Raw genomic sequence first — 18,638 nt, 5'->3', positions numbered from 1 at the left:
AAATCGTTTCTTTTCGAGCAACACATAAAACATTGCCTTGCTGGTCTCAATTTTTTTATCAGTGGGAGTATCTCATATCATTCATTTCTTCTTTTATTTTAGCTCCAAATTTGAAAGAAATAGTATTCTAACTTTACTGGATTTACTAGCGCCATCTGTTAGAAACATTACACACTAAACAAGCAAAAAATTCAGGCAAATCAGTGTATTAAGACTAGAAAAAAATGCCGGGAAAATTAAAAAAAGTGCCATTTCCAAGTGCCCAAACGCCGTTCGGGCAAAACTGGTGGTTAAATACATTTTCACCAAGTTGAACCTCTTCTATTTTAACTGTGTTGCATGCACAGTTAAATCAAAGCTCAGACAATGCATATCTAAGCACAGAGAAAGATCAAGCCTACCTCCCTGTTAATAAAAGGCTACAGTGATACCCATTACCTAGCAACTGAATGTGTAATTAACAAGGTTATAAAAGTATTTATAGTTTAGTCAGATATTTTTGACAATCTGCCTAAACAATTCTTAACCTTTGCTTTTATTTTAAAAGATTTTGTTAAAAATGATAATTCTAGAAAAAAGAATTGTTGCATCTTTCAAGTTTTTAAACTGTTATTGATTTACATTACAATTTAACCAGATTTCTTACCCTCTGTTAGTATTATTTGCCTCTTGTTGCATAACTTCAAGGATTTTCTGGCAAGCAAGCGAGCAATTCTCAGGATTCCCATATATTGTAATGACTTGAACAGAAAAAACTTCATCCTAAAACAGATTTATTACTAAACACATTCAGAGACAGTACAAATACATCATTTTATTTCAAAATGCTTAGTAAACGACCAAAATCTTATTTAATAATTAAATCTGCACTTAAATTTGAAGTACTTACTTTATCAAAGGCTCCTGAATTTTCTTTTCTATGAACATCAACCCTGAAAATTCAACAGAATTACTGAATACCTGATCGCATAAAACACCAAGAAAATGCTTAATCAAATGCACGTCAAATCAAATGTATTTAAGGTATTAAAATATTTTTTAAATATTTATAAATATTTAATACTGGATGATGAAATTTCAGTTAATTAGAAAGTAAAAACTAATAGATTTAAAATATAAAATCTCCAAAAGAAAAAGAATTAATAGAATAAATTTTATAGGCCACACAAGATTAGTTCTGAGTAATTTAAGATTATATATATTAATAGCTTTAAATTATAAAATCTTTAAAAAACAGAATAAGCAGGAGAAATTTTAAGGCACCAAGTAATGAATAATTTATTTTATACATATAGTATTCATCATTTGCAGATACTGAATATTTAGTTACCTTGCTCTGGACTGTTGAGTTATCTGACGAATTGTACCACCACCACGTCCAATAATAGCACCAACCATATCGCTTAATACAAGAATCCTGAAAAATAAATGCAGAATTATAAATGCTACACATAAAGAAATATTTATTGCAAAGTTATAACTATAACTATGAAAATATTAATATATTGGTAACCATGTAATATACAATCTATGTCAAGTTTTAGATACCAGAACTGAAATTCTTTTTTATTATATCACTTCTTTTCCCCCACCGTATTCTCGTACATTCAAAGCTAAGTAGCATTTTAAAGGCGCAATTTAAAAAATAAATAAATGAAAGCTATAGCTTGCATACTATATGATTATCCATATGCTTAAATTTCATTGAATAAAATTAATATATTTATGCTGACAAAAACATTTTTACAACAGACTGACTTTTTTCAACTATTTCCAACAACAAAATCTGACCACCAAAAATAGTCATTATTACTAAAGATCAACCACTCACTTTGTCAAAAAGTTTCAAACACGCAAAATTAAATTTCTTATTTTAAACAAACTTGAAATAATGAAAGTTTAATCCAGAATTACCATGCCTTGCTTAAAATGAGCACATATTAGTTGGATGTATTTATAATGCTATTCATATTATGCTGAATATTTTAAGAGACTTTGTGGTTGCACAGCTACTGAATGTTATTGACAAAGAATTATTTCTACTATAATCAGGACATTTTTACAGTAATTTTGCACATTTTCAATAAGTTTTCTAAAAAATTTTTTGTCACTTTATATATACATGCAAACAATTATTGCATAACTTCTTTCTTAAAATTATAAAAGTTGATATATTACGATATTTAATTCTTTCCTTAAACCGACTCTTTTACTACTATAACTTCCATAAAATAACTTTTTTTTTAACCTTACTTTAAAAGCCTATAATTTATTTAAAGTTAAAACTAGCATCAGTTCTCCTCTTTAGCTAATAAACAATGAAAAATATAAGCTCTGTACCTTAATGGAAAATCTGATGCACGCAGAGGAGATCCTGCATTTCCGGAAAATGGCATATTCCTAATACCACCTCGACCTCCTCCTCGTGGACTTCGAGATCCAGGTCCTCGATCCATATTGTACTCCACTTTGAGGAGGTATCCTTCAAATTCGTATCCGTTAAGCTGACTATATGCTCTGGAAAAATATTTTTAGAATTTTTAAAACATATTTAGCTTAAATGCAAGAAGAAATGATGAAAATGCTAAAGTAATGTTACAAAAATTGAACAATTTTAAATACAACTTTTTAAAAAAATGACAAAGGAAAATAAATTTTTTAAAAGAATTTAGAAGGATGTCAGCATAAATCGTCCAGATGGTTTAAATTTATGCCCAATTCTATACTCTTATTATTTATGTAAGTTTTATACTATAGTCGATTGATAAGAATATGTTATTTGCTTTTAAAGCACCGCACTGAAGTAACTGGAAAATATAGCTCTAATGACCACATGGATAAAACTGCAATCTTAAATCTCCTATCTTAAATATAAGCTCATATAAACTTAAATAAAAAAGATTTGCTAAAACCAACTTAATCCATCTGTTACAATGTATACAAGCATAATTAGAATTATTTGTGTTAACAAAGCTTAAGGATTAATGATCAGACCATGAATCTATAGAAGAGTTTTATCTCAAACATTTTCTTCTTGCAGAAATCTCAGGCAGTAAAGGCAGGACTGATATTGCACTGTTCTAGGGATAATTCTGTTCAGAATAAATGATCCCAGCTTTTTTAAATGGCACACATTACCTTATTTGCTTTACTTATTACAATCCTTTTACAAAATTCCTACTACAATTCCTTTACAAAACCTTGTTTAAAAATTTAACTTTAAAAAAGCCCTGTTTTTGTATACCATAATTTAAAATCTCACATTTATTATTCAACACATAGTTGAACACTGAAAATGTAAAAATGAAAACTTCATGGAAACTACCACACAAGAAAAAATTATCATTATGCATTTACAATAATATATTTTTTAAATGTTGTTGAAAAATGTACAGTCAAAACTATAAAGTTTTTTTTTTCCGCTCTTCCAACATCAATTTACACAGTTTGGGAAGCCAAGACTGCCACTAAGATGGCTATTTCTTGGAGCAAGACTGTGTTACATTACGAATTGATAAAACTCTTATTTACTACTTCATACAGAAATAATAAACTGTCAGCACAAGAATTTAAACATTACAAGAATTCAAACATTACATATTTAAAACAGTACATTTTAATTCATATTACATTTTATTCACAGAGATAGAAAACTGCAATACATAAAAACAGATTTAACAAATTTAAAATGCTTATTAAAAACTTACTGAAGAGATGAAATTGATTTTAAGCACATATCAATATTAAATTTGATATTAAGTACGAGGGCCATCCAGGAAGTAGATTACGTTTCCGTCTGTGTCCGCTAGGGGCGGGGCTAGCGCGGCCATCTTGGGGTCAGAGCGTTGCGCAGCTCAGTCTGCATCTAGCCGTGCTAGTGAGAGGTTCGTGCTGTGCTCCGTTCAGATACTGTGACGGTTTGAAATGTCTGCGTTAATTGAAAATCCCGCGAGCTGCGAGGTGCGCTCAGTAATAAGGTTTCTGACTGCAAAAAACTGTAAACCGATAGAAATCTATCGGCAGCTTCGTGAAGTGTATGGGGACAACATTATCACTGAAGGTGGAGTGCGTCAGTGGGTCATAAGATTTCAAAATGGCCGAACCAATGTTCACGACGAAGATCGAAGTGGGAGACCCAGCATAGTGACCGCCGAACTTCTCGAAAAAGTCGATGCTAAAGTCCGTGAAAATCGAAATTTCACAATAACGGAACTTTCTTTGAGTTTTCCACAAATTTCGCGAAGTTTGTTGCACGAAATCATCAGCGAAAAGCTTGGTTACCACAAGTTTTGTGCAAGATGGATTCCAAAAATCTTGAAAGAGGACCACAAAAATCAGCGAATGGCTGCAGCATTGAACTTTTTGGACGCTTACCATTAGGATGGTGACTCTTTACTCGATCGCATCGTTACTGGTGACGAAACATGGGTGAAACATGTGAACTGTGAAACGAAATTGCAATCAATGCAGTGGGGGCGCACAAGTTCTCCCCAAAAACCCAAGAAATGCATGCAAACAATGTCGGCAAGGAAGATGATGGCGACTGTTTTTTGGGACAGAAAAGGTGTAATTTTGGTGGACTTCCTGGAAAGAGGCACTACAATAAACTCTCAAAGGTATTGCCAAACTCTCCAAAAACTCAGAAGAGCAATTCAAAACAAGCGCAGAGGAATGTTGAGCTCTAAGATCTTGTTGATTCACGACAACGCCCGGCCCCACACGGCAAATGTCACTCGTAAAGTTCTTGAATCTTTTAAGTGGGAGTTGTTTCCTCATCCGCCGTACAGTCCCGACCTGGCACCGAGCGACTTCCACCTATTCCCAGCAATGAAGAAGTGGCTGGCTATGCAGCGTTTTGATGACGACGCACAGCTGCAAGAAGAGGTAACGAAGTGGTTGAAGGCGCAGGCGGCCGAATTTTTCGACGAAGGAATTTCCAAGCTCGTACATCGCTACGATAAATGCCTTAATTTGTATGGTGACTATGTAGAAAAGTAGTATTTGAGTGTGGCTTTCATCTGTATATAATAAAATTTGTTTCCTATACTTTGTTTATTTTTTTATTCCAAAACGTAATCTACTTTCTGGATAGCCCTCGTATCTGCATGTTTAAAAATGAGATATTAAACGATCACATTAATATAATCAATTTAAATACACATTTACAATAATATGAATATTTTTTAAATGTTGTTGGAAAATGTACAGTGAAAACTATATAAGTTTTTTTTTTTTTTTCCCCACTCTTCCAACATCAATTTACACAGTTTGGGAAGCCAAGATTGCCACTAAGATGGCTATTTCTTGGAGCAAGACTGTGTTACATTATGAATTGACATAATTCTTATTTACTACTACTTACATAAATAATAAACTGTCAGCACAAGAATTTAAACATTACATATTTAAAACAGTACATTTTAATTCCTATTAAATTTTATTCACAGAGATAGAAAACTGCAACATAAAAACAGTTTTAACAAACTTAAAATGCTTATTTAAAAACTTATTGAACAGCCGAAATTGATTTTAACCACATATAAATATTAAATTTGATATTAAGTATCTGCATGTTAAAAATGAGATATTAAAAGATTAAGACATTACCATACTTGCCAACCTATGACACTCAAAAATCAAGAGATTTTTTTAAGAAATCAGGAGATTTTTCACAATGTTAAAAAGACTTTTTAAATGATAAAAATATGGTTTTTAATAATGAATTAACTTTAAATAGTAACTAATTCTTAAATGCAAGCAACACAAAAATACCTTACACATAAAAAGACATCTTTATTACTTGCACCGTTCACGGAAAAAAAAAAAAAAGGAGGGAATTTTAGTTTAGAAAATTAGGAAAGAAACTTCCTAATTTTGTTCACTGCAATTGACACGTAGGCCTGCTTTCGCTAAGAAAAGTTTTTCTATTGTGTCATCACTAATATTAGATCTAAATTTAGTCCTCGTTTACGCAACAACATTGAAAATCCTCTCACACTCTGCACTACTATGGGGAACTGTCAAGATGGCCAACACAATTCTAGACAGTTGGCTATATTTTAAAATTCCATCAGCACCTTTCAGTTTTCCAATTAAACTCCACTGGGTGTCAATCCTAGCTGATTTTATAACTTCATTCAAGTTTTCTAATTGTAAACTGCTGTTATGCAGCTGTTGGAACTGTTTCAATTTTTCCTTCCTTTTAGAACTCCTTTCAAGATAATAATAAATATCAACAATGTGTTCATCCACATTTATTGGTAAAGAAGCTGCCCCTTTTTCAGCTGCTAAATTTAAGAGGTGACAGGTGAACCTCATAATCTGCAAATCTGAATTTTCCTTTCTTAAGATGCCTGCAACACCAGTCTTCAAGCCTACCAATACTGGTGCATTATCGGCACCAAGTGCTAAGCAATTATCCAGAGGGCCTGCATTTTCTTTTAAAGTTTAATAATTAGCTGTGGTATATTAAAGCCTGTCCAATGTCCTTCTAAAATGGGGACAGAAAGTAAACTGCACTCAATTTCTTAAGAATCTGGATTAAAAAAAAGAAACAACAATTGGATACAGTTTTGAATCGGCATTATTGCTTCTATCCGTAGAAAGGCAGAACGGAGCTGTTTTGTGCAATCAATAGCTGAAGATTTATTTTTCAAACTCATTTCTTTAACAATTGCACCTGTTTTGGTTCTTGCACTTGAGTATTTCTTAGCAATTTCACTATCGGGAAACATTTTTCTAAATAAAGCTGCAGCGTGATCCGATGCATTCAGTGGCAGGTTGTGCTCCAGTAAAAAGGCAGAGAACAGACATTCTGCATTAATAACTTTTTGGTCCTTTGTTTCCAAAGAAAAATTTAATTTTTCGTTTTTTTAAAAAAACTCATGTTATCCTTGTTTTTGTGTTCGCACATATTTGAGAACATCCGCCCTTCCACATTGCGAATTCGAAAAATCGCAACGACAGGCAGTGCACATAGCAAATTTATTACATTTCCTTGAGGAAATAATGGAAGGAAAGTCAACTGTGTACGATTTTTGAAACGTACACGAGTATTTCATTCTCGGAGACATAACAAAAGATGATAATTTCTAAAACTATTTCCCGAAGGCACGTGCACTCACACAACTCAGCTCAAATTGAACGAAATAACTAAAGAACATCCAAATAACAGCTTGCCTTGTCCTCATTGGCTAATATATGCCAGCTGACACGCAGTGGAGTTCGATGCCCATTGGAGAACTGTAGAACGACGTTTCTGGGATACGTATAATGCTCTCACTCACAAAGCATAAGTTATCTGATTCGTAAGGTTTTGTTTTAGATATAATCTAGAGAAAATTCAATTGCTTTCAGATGTCCAAAATCACTTTTGTTCATATAACAAAGTATTAAGGCAAGTTCCATAAAAATTGTGAGAAATTTTAAGAATAAGAAAAAGTCGGGAGAAATATATTGTAAATCGGGTTGGCGGGAGATCGGTCGAAAATCGGGAGTCTCCCACCTAAATCGGGAGAGTTGGCAACTCTGCATTACATATCCTCTTAGTGTTTTGATTTTCAAAATGTTTAATTTTGGAAGAAAATTAAAAGTATTCATCACAAATTGCAGATAATCATTGGCAGTCTTGTTCTTTTGCTAGACTTATTAATATGCAACGGTGAAAAACAGTGTTCACATGTAAATGCACTCCCAAAGTAATTATTGCAAAAGTTCATAATTGTAATGTTATTTAGCTTTTGACAGGTATGAAAAAAATCGATTTGTACGATTTGCATCTTCAAATCTTTGAAGAAAAAACTGTTCACATTTAAATGTGCTCATAAACGAAGCAATTATTCTTAATACAAAAATTCAAAGTTTCTTTCAACAAATACTAATAAAAGTTAACCCTCTGACTGCTCAATTTGTGAACCGAAATCACTTCCATAATTGCGTATTTTTATAACATATTTTAAATCTATATATAGGAAAATTGAAAAATGCACATTTTCATTCTAGAAAATATTTTTTATATAGATTTTTATCATGAGAAACTAAGTTGCCAAAAAAACCAATTTCAGATGTTATTACAAAAGAACAAAAACAAAAAATTTTTTTAAATAAATAAATTTTAGTCAAATTACAGTTAATTTCTATTTATTGCATAATATAAAAAAGTAAAATGTATAAAATTTAAGAAAATATAAAGCACTGAGTAAAAAATACCTTAAAAATGCAGTTTAGTATGATAGAGTTCAAACTTCACAGTCTTTGCACCAGATTCGATAAATTTAGTTAATAATCAATCTAATTATTAATCTATTCAATAATTTAATTAAATAATCAAGATAATCGCTGAACGTTTTCCAGTTTTTCGCTGTAAGAAAAAAGCGGCGAAAAGTGAAGTTTGAGCGCTAATATCATGTGCCTTTAAATGCCGCAATTTAGTGAACAACTAACGATATCTGTTGGCCAAAGCATAAACTAAACACCTAATACTGTATATAATTTATTTCAATGGTTAAATGGGGAAAAAACGGGATGCGCTCCTCAATATAGGAAGAAAAATATATGCACGTGGAAATCGTGGGATGAGCAAATTTTGCTACATTTGAGTTGCCCGTGGAAATCGCGGGATGATCAGCCAGAGGGTTAATCAAATGTTTATCTTCAAATCTCTGAATAAGATTTATCTCATCATATAAATTAATTTGCTCTATTTCTAGATTTTCCAAAACATTACTCATGTTTGTTTTTGGTTATGAAAATAATGTTAAAACTATATTCCAAACCATTAAAACGCCCACCAACAACCAAGGAGTAAAGTCACTAAGCACGGGGAGCTCTGTCTGGGGTCCGAGTCCCAGAGAACAGGCTGCATGGGCATTTCCATGTCTTTTCCCATGTATAAAGTGGCTACAAGGCAGTTACCCTTAAAAGTCCTCTACAGGGGACATCCTCCCTTTGGTAAATACCATTATGTAATATTAAAAACAAATAAATAAAAACATTAAATATCAAACTTTTTCTTCAACTTCTCATAACAACACTAATGCATATTAAACATGAGAAATTTAATGCCCCATATATTAGTTAACTATTCAGTTATTATCAATGTTAATCACAACCCCATTTAAAATATCTTGAAAAGTATTGTGCACTAAAAGTCTGGCATAATTTCAAATTCTAAATATACTTATGAAACACTTTAAACATGTATACACTCATATTTCTAAACAGTTGCTAATCTTGCTTTTGAAAGCAGGGAGTTATTTTCTTAGGAACTACTGCATTTATATCTTCGAACTGAAAATGTCTTACGGATCCTATGATTGGTAAGAAATTTTTCATATAGACAATGGTTCTTCAGTTAAGTATTAGATTAGAACTTGGAATCTGTATATTGATAGATGCTGATAATAAGAAACAATTATAAAAAGAGAATGGTTCATGAATTATAAAAAATTACTTCTTTCTTCAATTTAAAAACTCCTTAGATGCATGTTTAAAGCAATGCTTAATAAATAGCATTTACACAAATTCAAATTTATTAATGATTTTAATAAATCTTCAAAATATCACTCAACAATTAAAAAAATAAGACAATTTTATCTGTCCTTTTACAGAATTTGCTAACAAGTCTGTTCCAGACATTATGCATAACATACCCTAACAGTTTTTATATATGCAGTTAACAATCAAAAGAATACCAGAAAAGCTGGTATCCCCCCCCCCACAAAAAACTGCAATTGTACTACTTAAGAACTTGTTAGATGAGAATCAGATGTTGGGAATATATGGATAATCAGGAAGTACCAAAATAACAGCGAAATAAGTTTTTCAAAACATTTCTTTACAAAGTCTGTTTTCAATAATTTGCTAACGGATACTATACTGCACTTTATGTATATTTTTATAATCTGTGAAAAAATATACATACAAATACTGCTTTTAAAAAAATGTACTTGAATAAAAATTAGTACTAGAACGTAACAATAAAACTATATGGAACTTTCCAAAACTGAACTTCACATGAATTAAAACAAATTTTAAATCTTAGGACAAAACTCCGACATTAGTTGTATAACACCATTTAGTTTAGTTTATTAATACAATTATCTACTACATCTAAAATATACTTTCAGAAATTATAAACAGTTTTATATAGGATGATTTAAATAGCTTCTGCAGCTCTGGAAGTCAACAAAACATTCTAATCACCTTTTAACTTGAATGCAAACAGCTTTAAGCAACAGTATATTTTTGTTTCAATATTTCAAAGCCATAACTGACCATGAACAACTCTTACTTTATTCAGTAAAAGGGTAAAAATATTGTTAGAAAGTATGCATAAAGAACTCTGAAACCCTACAGCATAGTGTACTAACATTTATTTTTGCAGTTTAAGAACACCAAGAAACCTATTCTAAGTATCTTGGAGCTGGACTGAAACATCTCTTCCTTTTATGAAGGAACTAACTACAATATAGCAGCAAATGCACATATAATAGCTAGCTTTTCACTAAATGAATTATTTATTATATGATTCTGATTGAATACTTATGATTCTGATGTAATATATTTTAATAAATATTCTAAATTTGAGGTTGTTAGACTAATTTCAGTTTGCAATTTCTTATACTTTTATGCTAAAAAATTCTATACAGAGAAGGAAGCTTTTATTTATCAATACACTTTAAATATATTCAAGATAAAATTAATACTTAATGTGAAATTTTATCGCATGAATAAACTTACTAATGTACCATTTATTAATGTAAAAGTGCAAATATTAAATGATTAAACATTGAATCTTTATAAAAGGTTTACAATGTCAAATTAAAACAATTCAGATGAAATAAAATTTAATAAGAAAAATTATGCTGAAAACCAGCAATAGTGAAATAACAGAATTTGCAAAATTCAAATTCCCTTTAAGTTTTCCTTAAATTAAAAAAACGAAGATATTCAATGATCTACTGGAAGACATGGAAAAAAAAAAAAGCTTCTTTATAAAACTAGGAGATATATAGCAACTAAGTACAAGTGCATTAAATTACAGAAAGGAATTTCAATATTTCATAATTTATCTATTCAGAAACAAGAATGAACGTTGTCAGAGAGTGTGCATAAAAAAACTATGAATTTCAATAGCATAGTGGTCTGACTATCTATTTTTGCAGTGAAAGGGACACCAAGAAGCTTATATTAAGCACCTTGGAGCTGAACTGCAGAGTACACATGAATATTTTTAAAGTAACGAAATTTCTCAGAAATTATGTAAAACCGCAGTGCTTTACTTCGCTAGTGCATTCTCATTAGAATTGATGAATTTAACCCTTGTGTTTGCCTTTTTTTTTTATTTTCGACTTCGGGTGAGCGGTGTGATTGCATCCTAATTGACTTAATTACCGCAAATGGTCTTGGGGAATAAAAATTGAATCATCTGGTAAAAATTCTATGTAATTGTATGCCAGTATTGAAAGAAGAAACAATCAATCTGATAAGAAATGACTGCGACTTATTTTGAAAGTGAAAGTTAGGCATAAAAGGTTACCAGCGAGGATATTCTGTTTGGCGTCAATTGTACCATTACTGGCGACTTATCACCTGCGCCGGCAAAATGGAAAAGTACCTTCCAAACTGACCTAAAGTCACTTTATAAGGCATGATTCACTTTAATGAACTACCTATATATGACCCATTTAATATATATTTATATTTAAGTAGACCTAGGTTATCACTTGCTTGAGATAGAACAAGTAATAGTCACCATTAAACCTTAGAAAATAATATAGATGAAGAGCAGAGGTATTTATATGAATACATGGAAGTAAATTTTAGGCATTTAAATATTTGTTTAGTTATATTTTGGAATTTTCTTACACTTTTATACTGAGGAGCTTCTTAACAGGTTTTCAAATACAATGAAAATAAAATTAGTATACATACTATTGAGTGGATATTTTTAGTAATGTAACATTAATATGATATATTAGTAAACATACTGATGTAAAACAAAATTAAATAACACAACAATTAACTGATTAAATACTGGCTGAATCTCCTAAAAAATTTGTGATTGTCTAAAACTGATTAACACAATTTCCACAAATTTAAATTTAATCTATTCAGTACGTTTATTATTTAGAAACATTTTCCTCAGCTGGCACCTATGCTTTAAGAATTTTCAGGCAACATTCACATATTGTTAGATATGCAATTTTTTCAATTGATATTAACACACTGATTGCCACAGCAAAATCCTTTACTCTACTCTTTTACTAATACTAGATATTTTTTTAATTCTAGTTTCTTTTTGACCCATTTATCCTAAAAATTAATTCAGTACTTAATTTAACTTTAACTTTTTAACTGTTTTGCTTACTTTCATTGTTTTCAACATGAATCACCAGTGATTCATGCAGATTTTGTTTAATTTGTTGCTAACAGGGCCATGTGTATCTCCAGTGATTCACTCATCTTACTGTTTTCTTTCATTAGATTGAGTTTTAGGTTATTTGATTTTTCAATATTTGATATTTATCTTTATATTCTTACTTCCACATAAATAACAATTGCTTAAGTTACTACAGCAAATTATATATTAAAATCATACAACAATTTATGGAAAAAAGCTTCCAGAAGGCAAAAAAACAAGAATACAGAACAACTTTCTGAGGCCGTAACTGTATAAACTTATGCTGTGTGAAGCACTGGTGACCGAGGTAGCTTCAAATAATACCAGAACTGCAAGCCGCATTTGATGCACGTGGATCATTGACGATGCACATTGTATTCAATGTTTTTAATAACAAACGTAAAATTTTGCAAAACTCAATCTGTTATCAGGTCCAAATTCTGAAAGTATGCATACGTATGCATTATGTGTATATGTATATATGTATGTAATGCATACGTATGCATTATGTGTATATGTATATATGTATGTGTGCATATATGTGTGTATACATATACATGCACATGTACGTACCTACTAGCATATATACATTTATGAATCCAGTCCTGATAACAGAACAGTAGCAATTTTTCCAATTAAGTAGAATAACAAATACTGAATACTTTTACTTAATTCAAACCAGTTCATCGATTATGCACAACCTACAATGATGCTCTATGCATATAAGATAAAAGTACCTGATGTAGACACCACAACTTCCTTGTATAGCCTATAACTATACATTTTTTGTTGTACTTTATTTAAATTTATTTCCTTGAATTTCAGAAATATATTTCTAATTCAATCTCTGCTGTACAAGACGAGGAACATAAGAACAATGGAAGTGAATTATTGCTTTTAAAGCAAAAAAAAAAAAAAAAAAAAAAAAAAATTAGTATTTTAATATGTTTACAGCAGCTGACTGCAATGTAAAAGGAAGAAGTGCCATATACAAAATTTCAACATTCTACAGCTACTCATTCTTGAGTTATGCAAGATACATCTATCAATACATACTTAACGAAAATTCTCTTCTAAATCCAGTTTGGAAAAGAGGCTTTTTTTCCGTTCAGCTTCAGACAATAACAATTTTAAATTTTGTAACCAAAAATTACTAATCATGGGGATATTCTGAATGAGGATTTTATCTCAAATACATCATATTCATTCTCTAATTCTCGGTCTTGTATAACACTGTTAATGATGCAGATACTTAAAAATTCTCCTAAGGTTAAAAATTAAAAACAAGGATTTTCAGTATTCTACCTAAAAGAAATTATGAAAATGAACAAGGCAGACCACCTACAGAACCTACAGAATTACTAATAAAATGTAGTAAAAACCAGATAATGATTTGGGAAAATATTATCTACTATTCTGCTAAAGGCATGAAGAAAATAAGCTAAATATGTCAATATGGTGCCAAGAATATGTGATATAGCTTTAAAGGAAAAAAAAGTACCTCAAACTTAATTTTATAGTACAACATTTTGTATTTTGATAGCTCAGAAAGGCTAGAATATATACTGCAGGATATTTTTATATATTCAAAAGAAACAGAAACAAAATAATTTCTCTCTGTAATTTTTTAATTCTGCTTCACAAGTACTGAACATAATTTCAATAACATGTAACATAATTGAAATATTTACTTCTATTAACATAAAAAAATCTAAAACGTTACTAACTGTTGTGCTTGATCCTGAGTTTCATATGTTACATAACCACTGCAACTATCTTCAGTTTTCCCAGCGCCTGCATTTCAAAACAGAATAAAAGAATATATCAAACTTCAAAAGCAGAAAGTTTTAAAACCAACACAAACAATAAGACTTATTCAAACAAAAGTCTGAAATCAGTTACAATTAATATTTTCAGCTGTACACAAATATTTGTTATATTAAAAAGTTCAAATTTCTTAGATGATTAATGAAATTATAAAAATTGCTTTTTTAAACATGCCATAAATTTCTATATTACAGTAGCTTGTTAAGCAATGAATTAATTGCTCTGCCAAAAGGCAGCTGCTGAGAACTGCTCGTTGTTAGGCTATACACAAGAAAATTTCTTACGATATATCATTAAGTACTGATAATATGATAGAACGTGCACGACAAAGATCTTATGCCTTGTGAAATAACAGCACTTGCCAGACTGTATGAAATCTGATGGATGAATTAATGCTACCAATAAAGAAGAATCATCTTCTTCCTATTCCCATACTTAATTCCGCACTGTTCTATTATTGGAACTGGATTCAGAAATGTATATATGTACGTGTTCTTGTGCATTCATGTACACATACATTTTTGGATCCTGTCCCAATAACAGAACAGTGCACTTAATTTTCAAACATTTTTTATTTCAGTAAGTGATTAATCATATAAACAAATGCCTTAATAATACTGCTGATGTCTTGATTTAAAATGTTTACAACATGTGAATAAGTAGTGTACTAATCACAATATGCACCAGTACAAATTTACAAATTTGGAAATTAATTTTTCATCATTAAGTTGTTTTACTTAAAAATACCTTAATTAATAAAAGATTCCTTTCAACAACCAGGGTTTACCATAAAATGTCAGATACCTACCTTTATCACACTGCAAAATATTTCCAAATGTGGAAAATAACCTTTTGACTTCATCCCAAGAAACGTGTTCAGGAATATTAGTTACATTAAGTTTATTTGTACGATTCCTAAAAGAAAAAACAATGAATCATTAACATGATCAGCAAAAAAATGAATTAGAGAAGTTAGCAAAAGAAAAAAAAAAATGAATCATTAAGATGGTAAGTTTATAAAAGTCACTTAAGCAAAAACTGTAGCTTCCTTTACAGTCTTAATACCATTTAAATGTATCAAAATACTTTGCGAATGAAGAGTAGTCTTAATTTAAATAGAAACCATATCTATTATAGCTTTAGGCATCTTCAAGTAACAGTGAAGTATTTTTCTACAATACCCAAGATTAAGATCATAGGTAAGATTTACAAATCAGAAGTCTCATTCACATTCATCAACAAAATGCAATTATACAGTCAAAAGTCATTAATCCGGACTTGTCGGGACTTCGGCAATTCCGAATTATCGGTTTTTAGATCATCAGTTTAAATCTGGTCAGATGGCATGCAGAAATTATAAAATTAAAAATATGAAACCATAATTTATGAAATAAAAAACAATTATGATCTAAACGGTATCAAAATTTACCACAAAAAATCTAAATATTTATTTGTTTATTTTATTAAACATTTCTTTCAAATGTAAGTTGTTTAAGTTGCTTTGTTTTATGTGCTAATACTTTCTCTTTAGTTCTATATAAACAGGCATAATTTCTTGTTCAGTTACAAAGTTCCGCTGTTCAAGTCCTGTAATTGCTGTGCCGAGAATACCGACTAGCTTGTCAATCGAAATTTTTTCGTTTTCACTAATCTCTCTGTCACTTTCTTCATGCCTTTATCCATTTTTTGCAGCAATTCCATTGTTTGATGGATATCGAAACCTACTTTCGCTTTATAAATCCTTTTGGAGCTCCAGCATCGGAAATTCTATTTGACATGACCGAAAGTTCAAGCTTACTTTTATAAAAGAACAGTCTGCAAAAAATAATAAGCCGGATCCAATTCGAAGATTAAGAAACAACGCAATCTACAATATTAACTGAAATAGATAATTAGATAATTTTAGCTTATACTGTCTGTTATAGATTAAACGTGCATGCATAAATGTATTATGCGCAGCCATAAAGGCTTTATGCGCATGCGTCAAGCTTTGAGGTCCGAATTATGGGTCCGAATTAACGAATTTTGACTGTATATATTTGCATCTCCAAAATAAAGTTCCCATTATTCCAAGAACAAAAAGGACATACAACGAATTTTAACCAACGAAATTTTAACATTGAAGACAGAGCGTTTCAGTAAGCATATTTAACATAGTTTTTCACTGCTTTTATAATCTGACTGGCTTATATTATAAAAGGCAGTGAGGCATTTGCCTCAGGTGAACAAACAGGATGCTATGAAAATTTAGAAATTCATTCAAAAGAAAAAATATTTTTAACTTTGGAATATGACAAAGAATATGAAGAATTCTGTGCTGTAAAGAAGCTACCTTAATTAAGAAAAGAATTAGTAACATTTATTCTCAAAAGAGATAAAGTTAAACAGCAGTGTATATTATTTTATAATGTTAAAATTTATTATTGGAAGTAGCATAGTGAAATCAATTTACCCTTGTTGTAGCGAGCTGCATAGACAAAACTTGGATGAAAAATATTATGCTTCCAACATGTCTCAAATTTGCACTATTCCTACTTCTCTATTTTCCCAAGTCCACTACAGAGTACAGATCACTACACAATTGCCCAGTTTTTTTTGTAACGTAATTCATAAAAGACCATTGGAATAGGATCAGAACAAACAAGGATATTTGAAAATGAAATGTACCATTAATCTTTGCTTTTTTAAGTAAAATTGGTGCTACTTTGGTAGACGGTTGCACGGATTTTTGGCGATTTACGTTGCCACAATTGTTGGAGTGATTTTTACAATCGTCAGCCATCTTGAAAAACTCTGTTTTTACGCATAGTAAAGTATTCGAAACTTTAAAAAAATAAATATCGTTAAAAGTAACGGATTAATTTTTGTTGAAAATGCCGTTTTTTAAGATGGCAGGCAAGCGTAAATAAATACATTTACTATCAGTATAAAATACTAAAGTAAGGCTATTATTACTTTCATATAGCAAAAAAGAATAAAAATACCGCTATAAAAACATTGTGCCAACGTTTAATTACATTAAAATATTACTGAAATTGAATATCGAATTAAAAAACATCCTACCAACATTTAAAAGAATTAGATTATTATTAAATTAAAATACTTTTAAAATACGTTATATAGAATATAATTAACAGAGCTACTTTGGTACACGGTTGCACGGATTTTGGCGATTTTTCTTTTGGCGAGTAATACAACTTTATGGTAAACCCATTGTTGGATAAGTTATTTATGGTAACCGATACTTTGTTGTCATTTTATTTAAAAAATAGTGTTTTATTATGCATAACTTCCGTGTTTTAAATATTATTTATGGCTTCTAAATATTAAAAATAAATTTAATTTTACATTTTTATTTGAAATAAAAATTTTGTTGTTTATAATATTTTATACAGTCAGAAGTCGTTAATCCGGACTCGTCGGGACTTCGGATTATCGATTTTTCTGCATTATAGATCATCAGTTTAAATCTCGTAAGATGGCATGCAGAAATTCTAAAATTAAAAATATGAAACCTTAATTTATGAAATAAATAACAATTATAATCTAAAGGGTATCAAAATTTACAAAAAAAAAGCTTAATATTTATTTGTTTACTTTATTAAACATTTCTTTCCATGTAAGTTGTTTTAAGTTGCTTCGTTTTATGTGATAATACTTTCTCTTTAATTCTATAAACAGACACAATTTCTTGTTCAGTTACAAAGTTCCGCTGTTCAAGTCCTGTTAATTGCTGTGCCGAGAATACCGACTAACTTGTCAATCGAAATTTTTTCGTTTTCATTAACCTCTCTGTCACATTCTTCATGTCTTTATCCATTTTTTGCAGCAATTCCACTTTTTGTTTGATGGACATTCATTTTGTACGATCCTTTGGGAGCTCCAGAATCAGAAATTCTATTGATGCTACTTTGGTAGACGGCTGCACGGATTTTGGCGAGTTCTTGGCAGTTTTTCTTTTGGGGATTAATACGACTTATGGTAAACCCATTGCTGGATAAGTTATTTATGGTAACCGATACTTTGTTGACATTTTATTTAAAAAATAATGCGTGTTATTATGCATAAATTCAGTGTTTTAAATATTATTTATGGCTTCTAAATATTAAAAATCAATTTAATTTTGCATTTTTATTTGAAATAAAAATTTTATTCTTTATCATATTTTATGAAATTTTATGCTGTGGATGATGTAATTAGAGTAATTGGTTTTAATATCTATAAATTTAATCTAATGTTTTAAACATTATTTATGGCTGTTAAATATTAAAATACAATTTAATTTTGCATTTCTTTTTTAAAATGATTTTATTATGTATGATTATTTAAATAATTTTAATTCTAGGCGTGATGTAATCAGCTCTCTGATTGGTTTCAGAATATTTGTGCATTAATGAGCTGTAATCAG

The 18,638-nt window shown here is 30.3% G+C and overlaps 1 protein-coding gene across 6 annotated transcripts in view; it reads right to left on the bottom strand.

The window, feature by feature from the left end:
• Positions 1-18,638, bottom strand: part of LOC118189604 (insulin-like growth factor 2 mRNA-binding protein 3) — a 94,577-nt gene that overhangs the window by 27,079 nt on the left and 48,860 nt on the right. For all 6 annotated transcript variants that reach the window (XM_035360238.2, XM_035360234.2, XM_035360235.2 and 3 more), the window contains exons 2-7: positions 15,039-15,145; positions 14,131-14,197; positions 2,341-2,517; positions 1,331-1,417; positions 890-932; positions 647-762 (exon numbers count right to left, since the gene is read on the bottom strand). In XM_035360238.2, coding sequence (XP_035216129.1) covers positions 647-762; positions 890-932; positions 1,331-1,417; positions 2,341-2,517; positions 14,131-14,197; positions 15,039-15,145 — 597 coding nt within the window. The remainder of the gene's footprint in view (positions 1-646; positions 763-889; positions 933-1,330; positions 1,418-2,340; positions 2,518-14,130; positions 14,198-15,038; positions 15,146-18,638) is intronic.

The sequence above is a fragment of the Stegodyphus dumicola genome, chromosome 7, assembly GCF_044657685.1.
Source record: "Stegodyphus dumicola isolate Sdum_Otavi_A_Nest chromosome 7, ASM4465768v1".
Taxonomy (NCBI): domain Eukaryota; kingdom Metazoa; phylum Arthropoda; class Arachnida; order Araneae; family Eresidae; genus Stegodyphus; species Stegodyphus dumicola.
This window is presented reverse-complemented; position numbering and strand designations above follow the sequence as displayed.